The following is an 18776-nucleotide window of genomic DNA, read 5'->3' on the forward strand; positions in this document are numbered from 1 at the left end:
GCACCCCCAAATAAAGGATGCAGTGCCGACGCCTCCCAAACGGAGTTGCCGGTGCCCCTGCCGGCGCCTATTTAGGGGCTACCGGTGGAGATGCTCTCACGCACAAGAATTCTCACCATTATAGACAAGGATTCGAGAGATAAACTCCGATACACCTCCGCGTCATGCAGAGTTGGGAACCCTGACGAGCCGGAGCCCCGGAGAAGGAGAGAGAGTAGGACTCGATCGAGCCTTGTTTGAGTAGCAATACATTTCCAGGTCAAAAAAGTAGCAATACATTTGATGCCCTTGCTTTGATGTCACGCATTGTCAGAAATTATCAAGCAAAGCAAGTCTAAATAAAACTAACAAGCAAAGGATTCATGTAATTCTACGCATGCGTTTCAAAGGCTAAACATGTCTGTATATACAGGTCAATCAGTTTGAATGTAAAGTTAGAACATAGACTTGGGGTAACACTCTGAAGTTGTTGAGCGACCAATCGACTGATAGTATATACGTATGGTGCGCTGTCCAGTTATACTTGAACGCCACTTTTGTGCATAGTTTTTCTCCATACTTTGTGCATGCGTATTGTTCATATCTTTCCACTACGTACGCTAAGTAGTGGCCAGGTTGGTGGTCGTCACGTCTCCCATCTAAAATTCTTCTAAGTCTACTCATGTAGGACTTGTCGCGGTCGGTCGGATCGTCGATGTGAAGCCTGAACTCCAAAAGAAAATTAATGGCCGCCTCCATTGCTGTGGGTCGTTGGCCAACCCCCATTCCACTCTACGCCTTCACATCACAGGAAAAACTACACCACACTCTCTCCTTGAAAAACCAGTATTCCACACTCCTTTTTCCAGTGTCCTCGGGCCTACTTTCCCTCACGCCTCCACTCCGGCGAGCCTATAAAACTTCACCGGCCGGTCCATCGCTAACCATCACGGCACCTCACACTCTCTCAGCATATCTGATCTTCTCCTGCTTAAATAGTTTCAGTTGCTACAGGCAGGTTAAAGAACGAGTATCTGCTAGCAATACTGCTGCTAGGCAACGGCAGACAATGGCGCAGGGAAGAGGCAGTGCTAGCGGAGGTGCCGCCGTGGTCGTTGGCGTGCTGCTCCTCTGCGTGCTCCTCCACGCCGAGGTGGTTGAGTCGGCGGTGTTCAACGTCGGTGACCGCGGCGGCTGGTCCTTCAACACCAACTCCTGGCCTACCGGCAAGCGCTTCAAGGCCGGCGATGTCCTAGGTACATACCTAGCCCCCTCAGCCCCTCTGACCGAACGATAAATCGATGTATGCTTCATGGAGATTAATAATACTTGAAGTATGCGAATTTGGGTGCAGTGTTCAAGTACGACGCGACGGCGCACGACGTGGTGGCGGTGAGCGCGGCCGGGTACAAGGCCTGCGCCAAGCCGGCGAGGGGCGCCAAGGTGTACAAGTCCGGCGCCGACCGCGTCACGCTGGCCCGCGGCACCAACTACTTTATCTGCAGTGTCCCCGGCCACTGCCAGTCCGGCATGAAGATCGCCGTCACCGCCGCATGATCAATCCGTCTATCATTGTCACGTCTATTATATGCATGGTGACGTGAATTATATGTACGGTGTGCTATTCTGATTTCGACTCTGGTCGCGTGTGCGCGTTATGCGTTTAATTTGTACTTGCTGATATATAGTAGATATGAATAACTGCTTATTTTTCACTTATATATTTGAATATGGTGTATTGACCCATAATTAAGATTGTCGGTGTGACAAGATCTCAAATCAGTGCCTGGTGTGGAAAAATCTGCGGAAACTAAATATACAAGTGAAAATCGAAATCTTTGGTTGGAGGGCTCTGTTTGAGCTTAGGGCCACTTCTTTTGGGCTTATGCTTATGAAGAAGCCGGCTTATGGATTTTGGTGGGGAGAAACTCCGGTGAGGAGAAGCTCGTAGAAACTCCTCTTCCACTTCTTTTGGGCTTATGTAATTTGGACATGTTTGTTGTGTAATGTCTGCAGTACCCCTGAATTTGATTAAGTTTAAATTTCTTCTCCATGTTTCTTGGACTTTCTGGAACATAGTATATTCTAATTTTTCTTATATTCTAACACATTTAATTATCATCTTACAGTGCTAATACAGCAGAAATTTCCACTAGCAATCCCACAATCTAACGGTTCTAATACAAATGATCATGTAACAGTAGCGCTATTTGATACAAACACTAGTAGAAATATGGCCTTTTGCACCGGTTGGTAATGGCCATATGCACCGGATGGCCAACCGGTGCAAACCATCCGGTGCAAAAGGCCCCCCCTTTTGCACCGGTTCGCTTACGAACCGGTGCTAAAGGGGTCTCCACGTGGCCGGCTGTGGGGCGCTGGGCGGGGGAGCTTTTGCACTGGTTCGTAATACGAACCGGTGCTAAAGGGTCTGCCGCGGCAGAAAAACGTCCCAAAACGCTGCCGCGGCAGAAAAACACTTTTTTTATTATTATTTTCTACTCCCTTTTTTTTTCTTTTTTCGGAATTTCTAATATTTTAGTTATTTCACAAGGTTAGTCTCTAACTACCCTTATCTCTAATCCAATTACTTACTCATGCTCAAACTTCCCGCTCGGTCACCCATCCTCCCACTACTCTAGCACTAGCACGCTTAACTTCCAAGTTCCTTTCCATCCCGCATCCAAGTGCTTCGCGCGCATGTATGTGATAGTAGTATCATATCAATCCTATTAACATGTCGATCGATGTCATATTTTTTATTGTTCGAATTTCAAATAATTATTTTAATAAACCAAAGTAATGTTGTAATAATAATCTTGAATAAATAAATAAACATTAACTTTATAATTTGTATTATTTTTAATTATTTTCAATTTTTCAATTTTTTAATTTTTTTTTGCCAAACCTAAAACCTAAAAATTTGAAAATCTTATAATTTGCTAAAAGTAATAGCAATCTTTATGCAAGATGCAATTATTAATTTTAATTTTAAAAAATAAAAAATATGAAATCCTAAATTTCTGGAAAAAAACTAAAATCTTCCTGCTTTCATATTTTCATTTGGAATTTTCAAAATCTAAAAATTAGCTAACCGGGTAAACCCCGGTGAATTCGGATGTAATTTTTTCCCACGATGATTTTGATATATTATACGTTTTTTCGACGTCGTATGCAAAAGTTAATGCGGTTTTACCATTTTTCAAACATTTTTTGCAATAAATGTGAAAATTCAAATTTGTTAATTTTCCCTAATAGTAGGTTGCATAACATACATGAATCTCAAAAGATTTTTTTTTTGAATAATCTATCATTTTCTTTTCTATTTTACAGTGTTAAAAAAGGCGCACGAACCGGTGCAAAAGGGTAGACCTTTTGCACCGGTTCATAACACGAACCGGTGCAAAAGAGTTTGTGGCTGACGCCAACCCTTTTGCACCGGTTCGTGTTACGAACCGGTGCAAAAGATCCCGCACGAACCGGTGCTAATGCCCCCTGTACGTGCAGACCGCACGAACCGGTGCTAATGACCCCTTTAGCACCGGTTCGTGCCAAATCCGGTGCAAAAGCACTTTCGAGGACAGGATAAAAGCCCTTGTTTCTACTAGTGAAATGAACAGTAGTGCATATCCACGGCACAAAAATTCAGAAATCTGAACCTCCAGTCTGAAAACACTCTCAGATCGAGAATCAAAAACTCTCCAAACTGGCCGTGCTATGATGTTGCATGCTGGATCGATACGGTCCGAGCATGTGCTTGCTGCTGAGCTCCCTGACCAGCGCAGGAGAGCAGGTCGGCGCGGGTATGTTGGAAAACCAGTAGGCGAGCTCCTGGCCGGTAGAGCAGATCGGGCTGGAGCGGGTCAGGTAGTGGCGAGGGGCATGGCCGGCTGCGAGCGGAGAGGCCGGCGACGGGGCCGTCGGGGGCGGAGTAGCAGGGCCGGCTGCGAGCGGAGAGGCCGGCGACGGGGCTGTCAGTGGCGGAGTAGCGGGGCTCGACGGGCGGTGGTTGTGCGGGATCTGGTTCGGGATGCTCGACGGGGACTGGGGAGAGATGCGGTCTTTCTTTTTTCCTTCGATGCTTTTCTGACTGGCAGCCACACTTCGGAGTGGCATCTCTTGTAAAATGCACTCAACTTGAGGGGCAGGTTTATGTACCAGTTCGGCTTGCTCAGCCAGAAGCTCGGGAAACTCCTCGCGACCGGTTTCCAGAATCGCACTAGAGGTTGGCTTCTCGGTGAAAATAAGCTCAGGTTAAGCCGAACATTTCTTTTGGGCTTCACTTGTTTGGTACCCAGCAGCTCTAGAAGCTCAAAAGAAGTGGCCCTTATTCCATGTCTTGGAACATTGTTAAATAGGCACAGTGTGACATCTAGCGGATGTCTAGTTTTGCCTGGTCGGCTGAGAAGATATATATCATGCACACGATGTTTACATGCCTTCGAGCTAATCAGATTTGGAAAAAGCTGGAAGTTCAATCTGTACAAAGGGAGCATGGAACCCTTTGGGTGGTATTGGTCTATCAGAGATAGTATTGACATGAGCAGGGTACATTTGGTGAGAACATCGCCAACACGCCATCCAAACACCACATCGATCAACTCTGTCAAGTGGAGCTCTTGCTACTAACTAATGTAGGGCTCGGAAACATCCAGGACAAAGGAAGAAGGAGCCTCGGACTTTCCCGTCCGAGGGGGTCTTCAAAATCAATATCGACGTATCAATGTCAACGCCACTTGTAGCAAGGATGAATGACGTGGAAGTGATGGCATTATGGTAAGGGACTTCCGAGGTAAATTCATTGTAGGACAAAGTAAAGCTTTTCATTTTGTGGCTGGCGTGATGAGGGCTGAAGCATCCGCTATGCGGGAGGAACAAATAGATGGGTTGCAGTCGGTTGATCATTCGATGAGATAATTCCCTAGTGGTTGAGATTATGAGAGAAGTGGACTTTTGAGCAACTGCAACAACTATCTTCCACGACTGCAACATATAGTTCTTGGGTTCCACAATGGTTACTTTTTTCGCAAATTCACAATTGTTACTTATGAGCATTGATTAAGGGAAGCCAATGCGGTGGCACATGAGCTTGCTCGAAATTGTCTCAAATCTTCTAGTTCTTGTACTTGGGATGATGATCCCACTAGCTTTATTTTGCCTTTTTCTGATAAACAATGTAAGCAAATAAAGCTAGTCGAAAGGTATTCCCTAACAAGGACACAATTATCACATCCCAATGTCCAATAATATATTTCTCGAGCAAAATAATAGTTAGTATCTTGTTAATAATGAAGCTAATATTGAGTCGACCCGTGTTAAATATGTTGCTGGAATTACTGATAGCCATGCAAAATCTTTTTTTTTTGAGGGGAAATCTCATATATTACTCACTTTCAAAGTTTACACCATCGCCCACAGCGAGTTCAGAAATATAAGAAGGGACTGGGGCCAGCCAAAGGTTACAGGTTCCAGACTGAAAAGCTAGTTGCGCTAAATTGTGGGCAAAACAATTAAACTTTCTGCTCGTGTACTGCACGAGACACCCAGGCAAACGCAAAGCAACATTAGAAATATCTTTATACACGCTCCGGAGCTTAGACAGGTTAGGAACAGGGCTTCTTGACGCATTAACGGCACTGTGCGGTCAGACATAACAATTGGCTCGTGAAGACCAAGCTCGATGCCCAGCTGCAGTCCGGCAAGGATCGCTCTAGCCTCAGATTCCTCCGCGTCCTGGCATCTATCGATCGACCTGCTGATAACAGCGATGATGGAGCCTTGGCCGTCGCGAGCCACAACCCCGACGGCCGATTCACCAGTCAGCGGCTTGTATGCTGCGTCGACATTGATCACCTTCCGTAGGCCTGAACGAAGGAGACAGATGCATATCTTCTACTCTGTTTGGAATAGAAGAACAAGAACCAAATTGATTAGTCATCTCCGGTAAACCAATAGCTTTTTTACCTTTGTTATTCCGTGTGGCTGGGCTGCAGTCCGTAAGCATGGCTTCATAGTTCAGCAGGAAAGACACTGACTTCATGATTGATTCCTTGCCTTTTTTGTGTATTGCGTCACAACGGAGGTGCCAAGCTCTCCAGAGGAGGAGAAGCACCTGAGCTCTTTGCTTATCACTACAACATCCCAGTAAGATAAGCAGCCAATCCTCACCAGTTTGCCGAAATCTGAATTCCGGTGGAAGGTTCCAGTGTTCTCTCATCTTCTCCCTCAAGGCTCTAGCTTTGGTGCATGAGACTGTAGCATGGAAACTAGATTCGTCGCACATACCGCAGATTGTACAGGTGCCTTGTGTTTCCAAAGTCCTCCTGAACTTGTTCTTGTTGGTGGCGAGGTTGTCACGAGCTGTTCTCCACCCGAAAATTCTAACCTTGGTTGGAACTTGGGTCTTCCAAATGAGCTTCCAAATACTCCTCGAATTATCAGTAGCTTCGCTACTCCCGGCTTGCCACCTAACACCATTGTGAAGGTTATAAGCGAGTTTATATGCACTTCTCACAGAAAATTTACCATTACGCTCATAGTGCCACGCTTTGAAGTCCTCGCAGGGCTGAACAGGGAGCTTTAAGCTGAGGATCACGAAGCGTCCTCAGGGAAGCAAATCCGTCTAATAAGTGGTTCGTTCCGGTCATTAGAGTTATGGAGGATCAGCTGATTTACTCTACGAATTCTAGTGTTTGTTTTCCCTGCTCTCGGTTTTAGATTGTAGTCTCTTGGTAGCCAGTTATCACGCCAAATGTGGGTTTTTTCTCCATTTCCAATTCTCGATATAAGCCCCTCTTTAATCAGCTCCAAACCATACTCGATGCCCCGCCAAGAGGGAGAGGCGTCCTGACGGAACACAGTGTCAAGGAAGTTTCCTCTCGGGTAGTAGATGGACTTAAGGAGCCTAGCACATAGGCTATTGGGGTTAGAGATGATCCTCCAACACTGCCTAGCAAGCATAGCTTGATTAAGGAGTTTTAGGTCCCTAAATCCAACTCCTCCAAAGTTTTTCGGTCTCGTAAGCACATCCCATGCTTCCCAATGAACCTTTCTTCTCTTTTTGTCCTCTCCCCACCAAAAATTCCGGACTATACGAGTATAGTCTTCATGGAATCCCGCTGGGAGTTTGAAAACACCCATCACATAATTTGGGATAGCTTGGGCAACAGATTTAATAAGAGCTTCCTTTGCTCCCATTGAAGAGTATTTTTCAGCCCAATTGTTGACTCTTTTACCAAGCCTATCCTTATAGGATTGGAATCTTCCTTTTTTCATCCGTCCTTCGGGAGTTGGGAGGCCCAGATATTTGTCCTCGAAATCAACTCGTTCAACTTCCAGGGTTCTTCTAACATCCTCTTGGTTTTGCTGTTGGCAGCTATCACCGAACATGATAGAGCACTTGCTGACACTAAGGAGCTGGCCTGAACCCTTCTCAAAATTAGTAATAGCAGATTTGATGATGCTAGCTTGGCTGCCAATAGCCCGAAAGAAAAGGATACAATCATCGGCAAAGAGAAGATGGGATATACCGAGGCGAGTTTCTACAGATTTTGAGCTCTTTTAGACCTTGATCGTAGACAGCCCGTTGGATAGATTTAGACAAGCAGTCTGCGACAAAGAGGAAAAGATACGGGGAAAGGGGATCCCCTTGCCTCAACCCCCTGATGGGGTAATCTCTTCAGTTAGTCTGCCATTGACCTGTAGTTTTCCTTTCTGAAACTACGCAGAATAAATCAATAGTCGAAGGCATTTGTAGACGCAACGGCTTTAGCAACTGCTTGCCGGTCTGCGTCAAAGGAAAGGGAGGAGGTCTAGCTCTCTTCGTCAGCTTTGATCTTAAGGTTGACTTGATCAGCTTTGGTCCACACCATATTGATGTAACTATCCTTGATCGGTTTGGAATAAAATGGAGAACCAGCTTTGTGTACGGTGAACCACGACCGTGTGATAGACCTGAGTTTTGGAAGTTGATAAAAAGAATAAAACCCTGTTCAGCTGATCCGTGGTTGATGTGTGGGGATTTTAATGAAGCCTTGTTCCAGTCCGAGCATCTTTCTGCTAAAAGGAGAAGTGAGAGTCAGATGGAGGCCTTCCGAGACACTTTGGATCACTGCAACCTCCATGATCTGGGTTTCTCCGGAACACCATGGACATATAACAATAAACAGCAGGGGAACAAGAATGTTCGTGTGAGGCTTGATCGGGCCGTCTCCTGCCCGGCGTGGACTGCCTTGTTTCCGAATGCTTCGGTAAGACATCTAACCTCTTCGCGGTCAGATCACTGCCCAATCCTGTTAGATCTAGGCAACGAGCGCAAAAAGAATAGAAGAGCTAAGAAGTCAAGCCTTAGATACGAGGCGATGTGGGAGAGAGAGAGCTCTTTGGGCCAGCAGATTGAAGAAGCTTGGACCAACCAGACTCAAGCAGCTGATTTGATTGACATTCACAAAAAACTCAGTACCACCATGGAATGCTTGGGTAGCTGGAACAATCAGGTGTTCGGATCAGTAAACGAAGAAATCAAGCTACTCAAAAGAAGACTCGATGATCTGCAGAAAAGTGATTTCCTAGGAAACCAGGATGAAATCAAGACAGTCTCTTCTCGTCTTGATGAGATCCTTCTTAGGGAGGAAATCATGTGGAAGCAACGCTCGAGAATTGACTAGTTGAGAGAGGGTGACCAGAACACTAAGTACTTCCACCGAAAAGCGTCAGACAGGGCCAAAAAGAACAAAATCTCGAGGCTGAGGAGGGATGATGGATCTTTTGCCACTGACGAAGAAGAGATTCTTTCTTGAACCCACCTCTTCTTTAATGAGCTCTACACAAAAGATCCTCAGGTGAATCATTCTGCCTTGCTACAGCTGGTCGAGCCTTCTGTCTCTAATCAAATGAACCAGAAGCTGACTTCTGATTTCACGGATAAAGAAATAGGCGATGCCTTATTTCAAATTGGGCCCCTTAAGGCTCCAGGCCCGGATGGGCTGCCGGCCAGATTCTTCCAAAGAAATTGGGCCCTTATTAGTGATGAGACTTGTAAAGCAATTAAAAAGTTTTTCTCCGATGGTATTTGATGACCCACAAGTATAGGGGGTGTATCGTAGTATCTTCGATAAGTAAGAATGTCGATCCCAACGAGGAGCAGAAGGTGTTGACAAGCAGTTTCGATGAAGGTTTCACTGTAAATGCTCACAGACAAGTATTCAGGGGTTTTGATGTAACAGATGAATAAAGTACGAGTAAGTAAAATGCGAGAGAAATAATTGCAGCGAGTGGCCCAATCCTTTTTAGCACAAAGGACAAGCCGGTTTGTTTACTTATAATGACCAAACGTTCTCGAGGACACACGGGATTTTAGTCTAGTGCTTTCGCTACATACAGCTGATTAATCTTCATTGTTTTGATAAGTGTTGTGTGGGTGAACCTGTGCTAATGTACCGCCCTTCCTAGGACTAATACATACTTGTGATTATACCCCTTGCAAGCATCCGCAACTACAAGAAAGTAATTAAGATAAATCTAACCACAGCCTTAAACTCGAGATCCCGCGATCCCTCCCCGCATCGATATACCAACGAGGGTTTAGGTTTCGTCACTCCGGCAACCCCGCAATTGGCAAACGAGTACAAGATGCATTCCCCTAGGCCCATAAATGGTGAAGTGTCGTGTAGTCGACGTTCACACGACACCACTAGAAGAATAACACCACAACTTAAATATCATAACATTGAATATTACTCAACCATAGTTCACTACTAACATTTAGACTTCACCCATGTCCTCAAGAACTAAACGAACTACTCACGAGACATCATATGGAACATGATCAGAGGTGATATGATGATGAATAACAATCTGAACATAGACCTTGGTTCAATGGTTTCACTCAATAGCATAAACAACAAGTAGAAATCAGTACCGGGAGAGTTTCCCCTATCAAACAATCAAGATCAAACCCAAATTGCTACAGCGGTGACGAGGTGCTGCGGAGGAGATGGCGGTGATGATGGTGGAGATGATGATGATGGTGATGGAGATGATGTCCAGCTCGATGGCGGTGACGATGGCGTCGATTTCCCCTCCGGGAGGGAATTTCCCCGGCGGATTCCTCGCCCGCCGGAGAGCTCTTTTCTCTCTCGGTGTTCTCCGCCCCGCGAGGCGGCCGTAACCCTTCGTGAGGATTCCTCTCGTGGCTTAGGTCTTCGGGACGAAGGGTTTCGCGAAGAAAAGGAGGCGAAAGAGGCCGAGGGGGCCCCACACCACATGGTGGCGCGGCCGAGCCATGGGCCGCGCCACCCTATGGTGTGGGCCCACCCCGGGTCCAGCCGGCTCCCCCTTCCGGCTTCCTCCGTCATCCGGAAAAATAGGATTTTCTGTAAAACTTCCTTCCACAGCTTGATCTTCCGAAATATCGCATCCCGACGGTGCTTTTTCCAGCAGAATCCCGGCTCCGGTGCTCAATCTCCAAATAATCATGAAACATGCAAAATAGATGAAATAACATAAGTATTGTGTCCCAATATGAAATATATCAATGAATAACAACAAATTATGATATAAAATAGTGATGCAAATTGGACGTATCAACTCCCCCAAGCTTAGACTTCGCTTGTCCCCAAGCGAAACTGAACTCTGTAAACAGGTCCACATGTTTATGGAGTGAAGAGTCGATAAATAAAATACGGACAAGAAGCATCATATTCATTCACACAAGACATTATAGTAAACAACTTCCTCATATAATTCAATCTTGAAACAAGTATAAGGTAGTCACAAATAAAGGTGCATAAGGAATCATAATTGGTGATGGCAAACTTTGTTCTTGGTCAGAGAACATTTAACAAATTATATTCATCTATTGAGCAGCGCTCTCATATTAAAAACTTATGGTAAACTTGCATACTCAATCATATTAATCATTGATGACTTCAAAGCTATATTCATTCAAGGTAAAACTTGTACTAAACAAGAAAGAGTAAAGACATGATGAAGCAAATCACAATATAATAGTTTAATCACAACAACTCAAATGCTTGCTTGAGATGGAGGGAAATAGGTTTACCGACTCAACATAAAGTAAAAGACAGGCCCTTCGCAGAGGGAAGCAGAGATTAAATCATGTGCTAGAGCTTTTTCAGTTTTGAAATCATATAAAGAGAATAAAAGTAAAGTTTTGAGAGGTGTTTGTTGTTGTCAACGACCGGTAGCGGGTACTCTAACCCCCTTGCCAAACAGACCTCCAAAGAGCGGCTCCCATGAAGGACGTTATCTCTACCAACGAAGGTAGATCATCCCTCTTCTCTTTTGTTTACACATGTATTTTAGTTTATTTAAGGATGACACTCCCCCAACCTTTGCTTACACAAGCCATGGCTAACCGAATCCTCGGGTGCCTTCCAACAATCTCATACCATGGAGGAGTGTCTATTGCAAAATTAAGTTGCTTACCGATGAATCAGGGCAAAACATGTGAAGAGAATTATTAATGAAAGTTGATTAATTGGGGCTGGGAACCCCGTTGCCAGCTCTTATTGCAAAATTATAGGATAAGTGGATGAAGCCACTAGTCCTTTAGTGGAGGCTGCCTAACAAGACCGAAAGATAAAACACCACATACTTCCTCATGAGCTATAAAACATTGACACAAATAAGAAGTAATAAGTTTTGAATTGTTTAAAGGTAGCACATGAAGTATTTACTTGGAATGGCAGACAATACCATGCAGTAGGTAGGTATGGTGGACACATATGGCATAGGTTTGGGTTCAGGTTTGGATGCACGAGAAGTATTCCCTCTCTACAGGTCTTTGGCTAGCAAGGTTAATTAGCAAGCATAAGAGTTGAGGGAAACAAACAAATATACATGTGATAGAAACAATCATGCATCTTACTTGTAAGCACAAACAGTTTTAACTTTAGAATACTAATGCTAAGAACTGATAAGAAAGATAATAATATCTTCTACATGTATTTCCTCTATTCTTCTAAAACTCAAAGTGTTGTTGCTATTGACCATCGCTAAGTTTGCCAAAACCAAATAGATTAACTCAATGCTCCCAAAGTGGTACCAATACTAAAATCAAGATCAATCATATAGTAGAAATTGCAAACTAAAATAAGATGTGCAATATGTAAATGATAAGACTTCTCATTAATATTCCATAACGATAACTCACACCAAGGGATACATAGACAAACTAAAGGAGAGATACTTCCACACCGCAACCCATCTCATACGATAACTTCCCTACTCATGATATGACACTACTTGATAGTAAAAAGTAAAAGGTAATGATAATGTGATACCGCGGCACTCCCCCAAGCTTGGAACAAACCAAGGGGATGCCAATACCGATGATGAATTACTCCTTTGGCGATGGTGGTGATGAATTCTTCCCGCGCTTCTTAATAAACTCCTTCAACTTCAGTTTCTCAGCTTGACAATTCTGCACTAAGATTCGAAGAGATTCATTGTTATCTGAGGTTGGCGATGACGACCTTGTGATGTGAATTGAGTGGTATTCAATCATTCTTCGGAGACAGCAATTCCTCCTCCTGGAGTATCTCCACTTCTCTTCTTAGAGCCCAATATTGATCACAAAACTCATCAGTAATCCGTAGAACTTCTTCCATCATGGGGAAGGAGTCGAGGCTAAGAGCGGGTGGTAGAGGTCCCTGCAAGTTATGAGAAAAAGAACGTTGAGTGTCAACAGATCCCACCAAGATTTGCTTGCTCCCTCCGGCTTGCCGATCTTGTCTTGATGGCACCTCCTTCACTTCTTCCTCCGAAAGCCCCTTGCCCTTGTTCTTGGAGACCATGGTGCCTCTAAACTGAAAACAGATCCTGGCGTAAACAGCTCGAAACAAAACACGTCGAGAAAACGATATACGGACCTCCAGGGGTCCGGGGGATTTTATAATAAAATTTTTTAGAACAAACGGAAAGTACCAGATCGAACCAGAGTCGGAAAGGGGCGACGAGGCGGCCAGACCATAGGTCGGCGCGGGCCCAGGTCAGGCCGCGCCGGCCTATGGTGGCACGCCCTCGTGCGTCCTTTCCACTCCGTTTCGAACTCGTAATTTTTCATATTTTCCAAAAACAACAAAAATAATGTTCGGAAAGTAAATCGCGAACTTTTCATTACCAAGCATCGTTACCTATTCAAAGTTGAGTTCGGCGGACTCGTCAATTTGTCCTTTGATGAAAGCCTCCGGTGTTTCCACTCGAATAATATCAATATCAACATTATAAGAATCACCTGAGATATAATGCTTGAGTCTTTGTCCATTCACCACTTGCGTAGCATTGCCTTGGAGAGAGCTAATTTTAATTGCTCCCGAACGATACACCTCCTCAACAACATATGGTCCTTCCCATTTCGAGAGTAATTTCCCCGCAAAGAATCCGAGACGAGACCGATACAATAGGACTTTATCCCCAATATTAAACTCTCTTTTGATGATCCTTCTATCATGCCATTTTTTAACTTTTTCTTTAAAGAGTTTAGCATTTTCATAAGCTTCACTTCTCCATTCATCTAGAGAACTTAATTGTAGCAACCTCTTATCACCGGCAAGTTTAGGATCTTTATTTAATTCTCTAACAGACCCGATAAGCTTTGTGTTCTAGTTCTAAAGGTAAATGACAAGCTTTTCCGTAAACCATTTTATAAGGTGACATTCCCATGGGGTTTTTATAAGCAGTTCTATAAGCCCATAGTGCGTCTTTCAATTTACTAGCCCAATTCTTTCTAGATTTATTAACGGTTTTCTCGCAAGATAGATTTAATTTCTCTATTTGATAGTTCTACTTGACCACTACTTTGAGGGTGATAAGCGGAAGCAATTCTATGATTAATACCATACTTAGCAAGAGTTTTTCTAAAACCTCCATGAATAAAATGAGAACCTCCATCAGTCATAATATATCTAGGTACTCCAAATCTAGGAAAAATAATATCTAAAAGCATTTTTAAAGAGGTCTCACCATCAGCACTTTTTGTAGGTATGGCTTCCACCCATTTAGTAACGTAATCAACAGCAACAAGTATATGAGTGTTACCTTTTGAAGAGGGAAAAGGTCCCATGAAGTCAAATCCCCAACAATCAAACGGTTCAATAACAAGAGTATAATTCATAGGCATTTCATTGCGTCCGGAGATATTACCAACCCTTTGACATTCATCACAAGATAAAATAAACTTCCTTGCATCTTTGAAGAGAGTTGGCCAATAAAAACCTGATTGTAGAACCTTTTGCGCGGTTCTATCTCCGGCGTGATGTCCTCCATAAGCACCGCCATGACATTTACTCAATATCTCTTGTTGTTCATATTCGGGAACACACCTTCGCATAATACCATCCACTCCTTCTTTATATAAGTGTGGGTCATCCCGTAAATAATGCCTCAAGTCATAAAAGAATTTCCTCCTCTCGCTGAGCTGAAAAGGTTGGAGGCAAGTACTTGGAAACAATAAAGTTAGCATAATCAAGCATACCAAGGACTCGTCTCGCGAGCTCACCTTTATTACAGCCAATTGTTCATTTGGAAAACTATCATTAACAGGAACAGGATCATAAGCAATATTTTCCAATCTAGACAAATTATCAGCAACAGGATTATCAGCACCTTTCCTATCTACAATATGTAAATCAAATTCTTGCAAAAGAAGTACCCATCTAATAAGCCTCGGCTTAGCATCTTTCTTTGTCATAAGGTATCTAATTGCAAGCATGATCAGTATGAATTGTAACTTTTGAATCAACAATATAAGATCTAAATTTATCACAAGCAAAGACTACAGCTAACAATTCTTTTTCAGTAGTAGCATAATTTCTTTGAGCAGCATCAAGAGTCTTGCTAGCATAATGAATAACATTTAATTTTTTATCTACTCGCTTTCCAAGAACAACGCCTACAGCAAAATCACTAGCATCACACATAATTTCAAATGGTAAATTCCAATCAGGAGGTTCAACTATAGGAGCAGTTGTTAAGGCTTTCTTTAGAGTTTCAAAAGCTTCCTTACAATCATCATCAAAAACAAAAGGTACATCTTTTTGAAGAAGATTAGTAAGAGGCTTTGAAATCTTGGAGAAATCTTTAATAAATCTCCTATAAAACCCAAGCATGACCAAGAACACTACGAATACCTTTAACATCCCTTGGATAGGGCATCTTCTCAATAGCTTCAACTTTAGCTCTATCAACTTCAATACCTCTCTCGAAATTTTATGTCCCAATACAATTCCTTCATTAACCATAAAGTGGCATTTCTCCCAATTAAGAACAAGGTTAGTTTCTTCACATCTCTGCAAAACTTTATCAAGGTTTCGCAAGCAACTATCAAAAGAATTCCCGTAGACAGAAAAATCATCCATGAATACTTCCACAATACTCTCACAAAAGCCATGAAAAATAGCAGACATGCATCTTTGAAAAGTAGCAGGAGCATTACATAAACCAAAAGGCATACGCCTATAAGCATAAGTTCCATAGGGACAAGTAAAAGTGGTTTTCTCTTGATCTTTAGCTTTAACAAGCAATTTGTGAAAACCCGTAATAACCATCAAGAAAGCAAAAATGAGTATTTTTAGATAACCTTTCTAGCATTTGATCAATAAATGGTAAAGGGTAATGATCTTTCTTAGTAACTTTATTAACTTTTCGATAATCAATGCACATTCTATACCCTACAACTACTCTTTGAGGTATGAGCTCATCATTATCATTAGGCACAACACTCATTCCTCCTTTCTTAGGAACGCAATGCACAGGACTAACCCATCTACTATCAGCAATAGGATATATAATACCAGCTTCAAGAAGTCGTAATACCTCATTTCTTACCACATCCTTCATCTTAGGAATTAGACGACGCCGAGGTTCAACAACAGGCTTCGCATCATCTTCCATATTAATGGCGTGTTGGCATATAGAGGGAGAAATCCCCTTCAAGTCATCAAGAGTATAGCCAATAGCACCTCGGTGTTTCTTCAATATTTGCAATAATCTTTCTTCTTCAAACTCGTAAGCTTAGAACTAATAATAACAGGATATATTTTCTTATCATCAATATGAGCATATTTAAGATTATCATGTAAAGGCTTTAAATCAAAAACAGGATCTTCCTTTGGTGGCGGTGTTGTACCCAAGTCTTCCACCGGTAAATCATGTTTGAGAATAGGTTGGCGAAGAAAAATCTCCTCAAGCTCATCTCTTTCTTTCCTAAAAACTTCACTCTCGCTATCCTCCAAATGTTGCTACAAAGGATTGTTAGGAACAAGAACAATAGATGCACACCGCTCCATTTTAAAATCATTACTAGGCAAATCAGCTTTATAAGGAGTTTTAGTAAATTTAGAGAAGTTAAACTCATAAGATTCACCAGCAAATTTAGTCAAAATTTTCTCTTTCTTGCAATCTATAATAGCTCCACAAGTATTTAGAAAAGGTCTACCAAAAATGATAGGACAATAATCACTAGCAGCAGTAACCAAGTACCAAAAAGTCAGCAGGATATTTAATCTTACCACATAGAACTTCCACATCTCGAACAATACCAATTGGTGAAATAGTTTCTCTATTAGCCAGCTGAATAACCACATCAATATCTTCAAGTTCACAAGAATCAATTTCGTGCATAATCTCCGTGTAAAGCTCATAAGGTATAGCACTAACACTTGCACCAATATCACATAAACCATAATAGCAATGATCACCAATTTTAACAGATAGCATAGGAACACTAGCTTGTTTGGGTTTATTAGGATGTGAAACAATATTAGAAGCATCTTCACGTAAAATAATATGACCATCCTCCACATTTTCAAGTCACAAGATCTTTAACTATGGCAACAAGAGAGTTCAACTTTTATTTGTTCTTCGATGTTCTCTAGGTTTCTTTTCACTTTTATGAACCGCACTATTTATAACAGAATACTCTTTCATTTTAGCAGGAAAAGGAGTTTTTTCAATATAAGCTTCAGGAATAACACGATCAGCAGCTTCAATTACAACACACTTATTAATAGATGAATCAATTTTATCTTTATACGGTTCATGATACTTATCAAAATTCTTCTTAGGCAATTCATAATGAGAGGCAAAAGCTTTATAAAGGTTTGCAGCAACTTGAGAATCAAGGCCATATGTAGCACTCATATTACGAAATGTATCAGCATCCATAAAAGCTTCAATGCATTTATAATCATAAATTATACCAGATTCTCTATCTTTGTCGTTCTCCCAACCTTCAGCATTTTCTTGGATCCGATCAAGAAGGTCCCTTTTAAACTCTTCTTTGTTGCGTGTAAATGATCCAGAACAAGAAGTATCCAAGCAAGGTCTTGTCTTGAAAAGAAAGTCTTGCATAGAAATTATCAATAATAATATTACCAGGAAGCTCATGAATGGGGCATTTGAGCATTAAAGACTTCAATCTCCCCCAAGCTTGGGCAATACTCTCTCCATCATGAGGCCAGAAATTATATATGCGGTTCCGATCTTTGTGAATTTCACTTGGAGGATAAAATTTGGAATAGAATAAAGGCACAATGTCCTCCCAATCAAGAGAATCACCATTCTTCAGCAATTTATACCAATGCGCCGCTTACTGCACAGCGATATAGAGAATAGTTTCTTCCTAACTTCATTCATAGCAATACCTGCACATTTGAATAACCCGCATAATTCATGCAAAAATAGTAAATGATCACCTGGATGGACAGCTTCCATCCCCTTCATAGCGGTTATCCATAACATGTTCAATAATTTTCGTAGGTATTTTATATGGTATTACTTCCTCACCTGGCGCCTCATCCACTACCGTTGCAGTAGTAGTAGATTTCCCAAATAGAAATTGAAGAGAAGATCTCTCCATAATGACTTATAGCAGCAGGCAGAAATAAAATCAGCACAAACAATAAAAGGTTTTCCTTACCAATTCCACTTACCAATAGCGCTTCACTCCCGGCAACGGCGCCGTAAAATAGTCTTGATGACCCACAAGTATAGGGGGTGTATCGTAGTATCTTCGATAAGTAAGAATGTCGATCCCAACGAGGAGCAGAAGGTGTTGACAATCAGTTTCGATGAAGGTTTCACTGTAAATGCTCACAGACAAGTATTCAGGGGGTTTTGATGTAACAGATGAATAAAGTACGAGTAAGTAAAATGCGAGAGAAATAATTGCAGCGAGTGGCCCAATCCTTTTTAGCACAAAGGACAAGCCGGTTTGTTTACTTATAATGACCAAACGTTCTCGAGGACACACGGGATTTAAGTCTAGTGTTTTCGCTACATACAGCTGATTAATCTTCATTGTTTTGATAAGTGTTGTGTGGGTGAACCTGTGCTAATGTACCGCCCTTCCTAGGACTAATACATACTTGTGATTATACCCCTTGCAAGCATCCGCAACTACAAGAAAGTAATTAAGATAAATCTAACCACAGCCTTAAACTCGAGATCCCGCGATCCCTCCCGCATCGATATACCAACGAGGGTTTAGGTTTCGTCACTCCGGCAACCCCGCAATTGGCAAACGAGTACAAGATGCATTCCCCTAGGCCCATAAATGGTGAAGTGTCGTGTAGTCGACGTTCACACGACACCACTAGAAGAATAACACCACAACTTAAATATCATAACATTGAATATTACTCAACCATAGTTCACTACTAACATTTAGACTTCACCCATGTCCTCAAGAACTAAACGAACTACTCGACGAGACATCATATGGAACATGATCAGAGGTGATATGATGATGAATAACAATCTGAACATAGACCTTG

At 42.3% G+C, this 18776-nt stretch overlaps 1 protein-coding gene across 1 annotated transcript; it reads left to right on the plus strand.

Moving 5' to 3' along the window:
• Window positions 1-1042: 1042 nt before the first annotated feature.
• Window positions 1043-1618, plus strand: LOC124699244 (chemocyanin-like). Its single transcript, XM_047231575.1, has 2 exons — window positions 1043-1235; window positions 1334-1618. Exons 1-2 carry the CDS (start codon window positions 1049-1051, stop codon window positions 1534-1536), a joined length of 390 nt encoding a protein of 129 aa, XP_047087531.1. The 5' UTR covers window positions 1043-1048; the 3' UTR covers window positions 1537-1618.
• The last annotated feature ends 17158 nt before the right edge of the window (window positions 1619-18776 follow it).

This window comes from Lolium rigidum, chromosome 3, assembly GCF_022539505.1.
Source record: "Lolium rigidum isolate FL_2022 chromosome 3, APGP_CSIRO_Lrig_0.1, whole genome shotgun sequence".
Classification (NCBI taxonomy): Eukaryota; Viridiplantae; Streptophyta; class Magnoliopsida; order Poales; family Poaceae; genus Lolium; species Lolium rigidum.

Bases quoted from the DNA above. Each gene is read 5' to 3' on its own strand.
- LOC124699244 (XM_047231575.1), top strand. From the start codon at position 1,049: ATGGCGCAGGGAAGAGGCAGTGCTAGCGGAGGTGCCGCCGTGGTCGTT. The intron at 1,236-1,333 runs GTACATACCTAG...ATTTGGGTGCAG, and splicing joins CAAGGCCGGCGATGTCCTAG to TGTTCAAGTACGACGCGACG.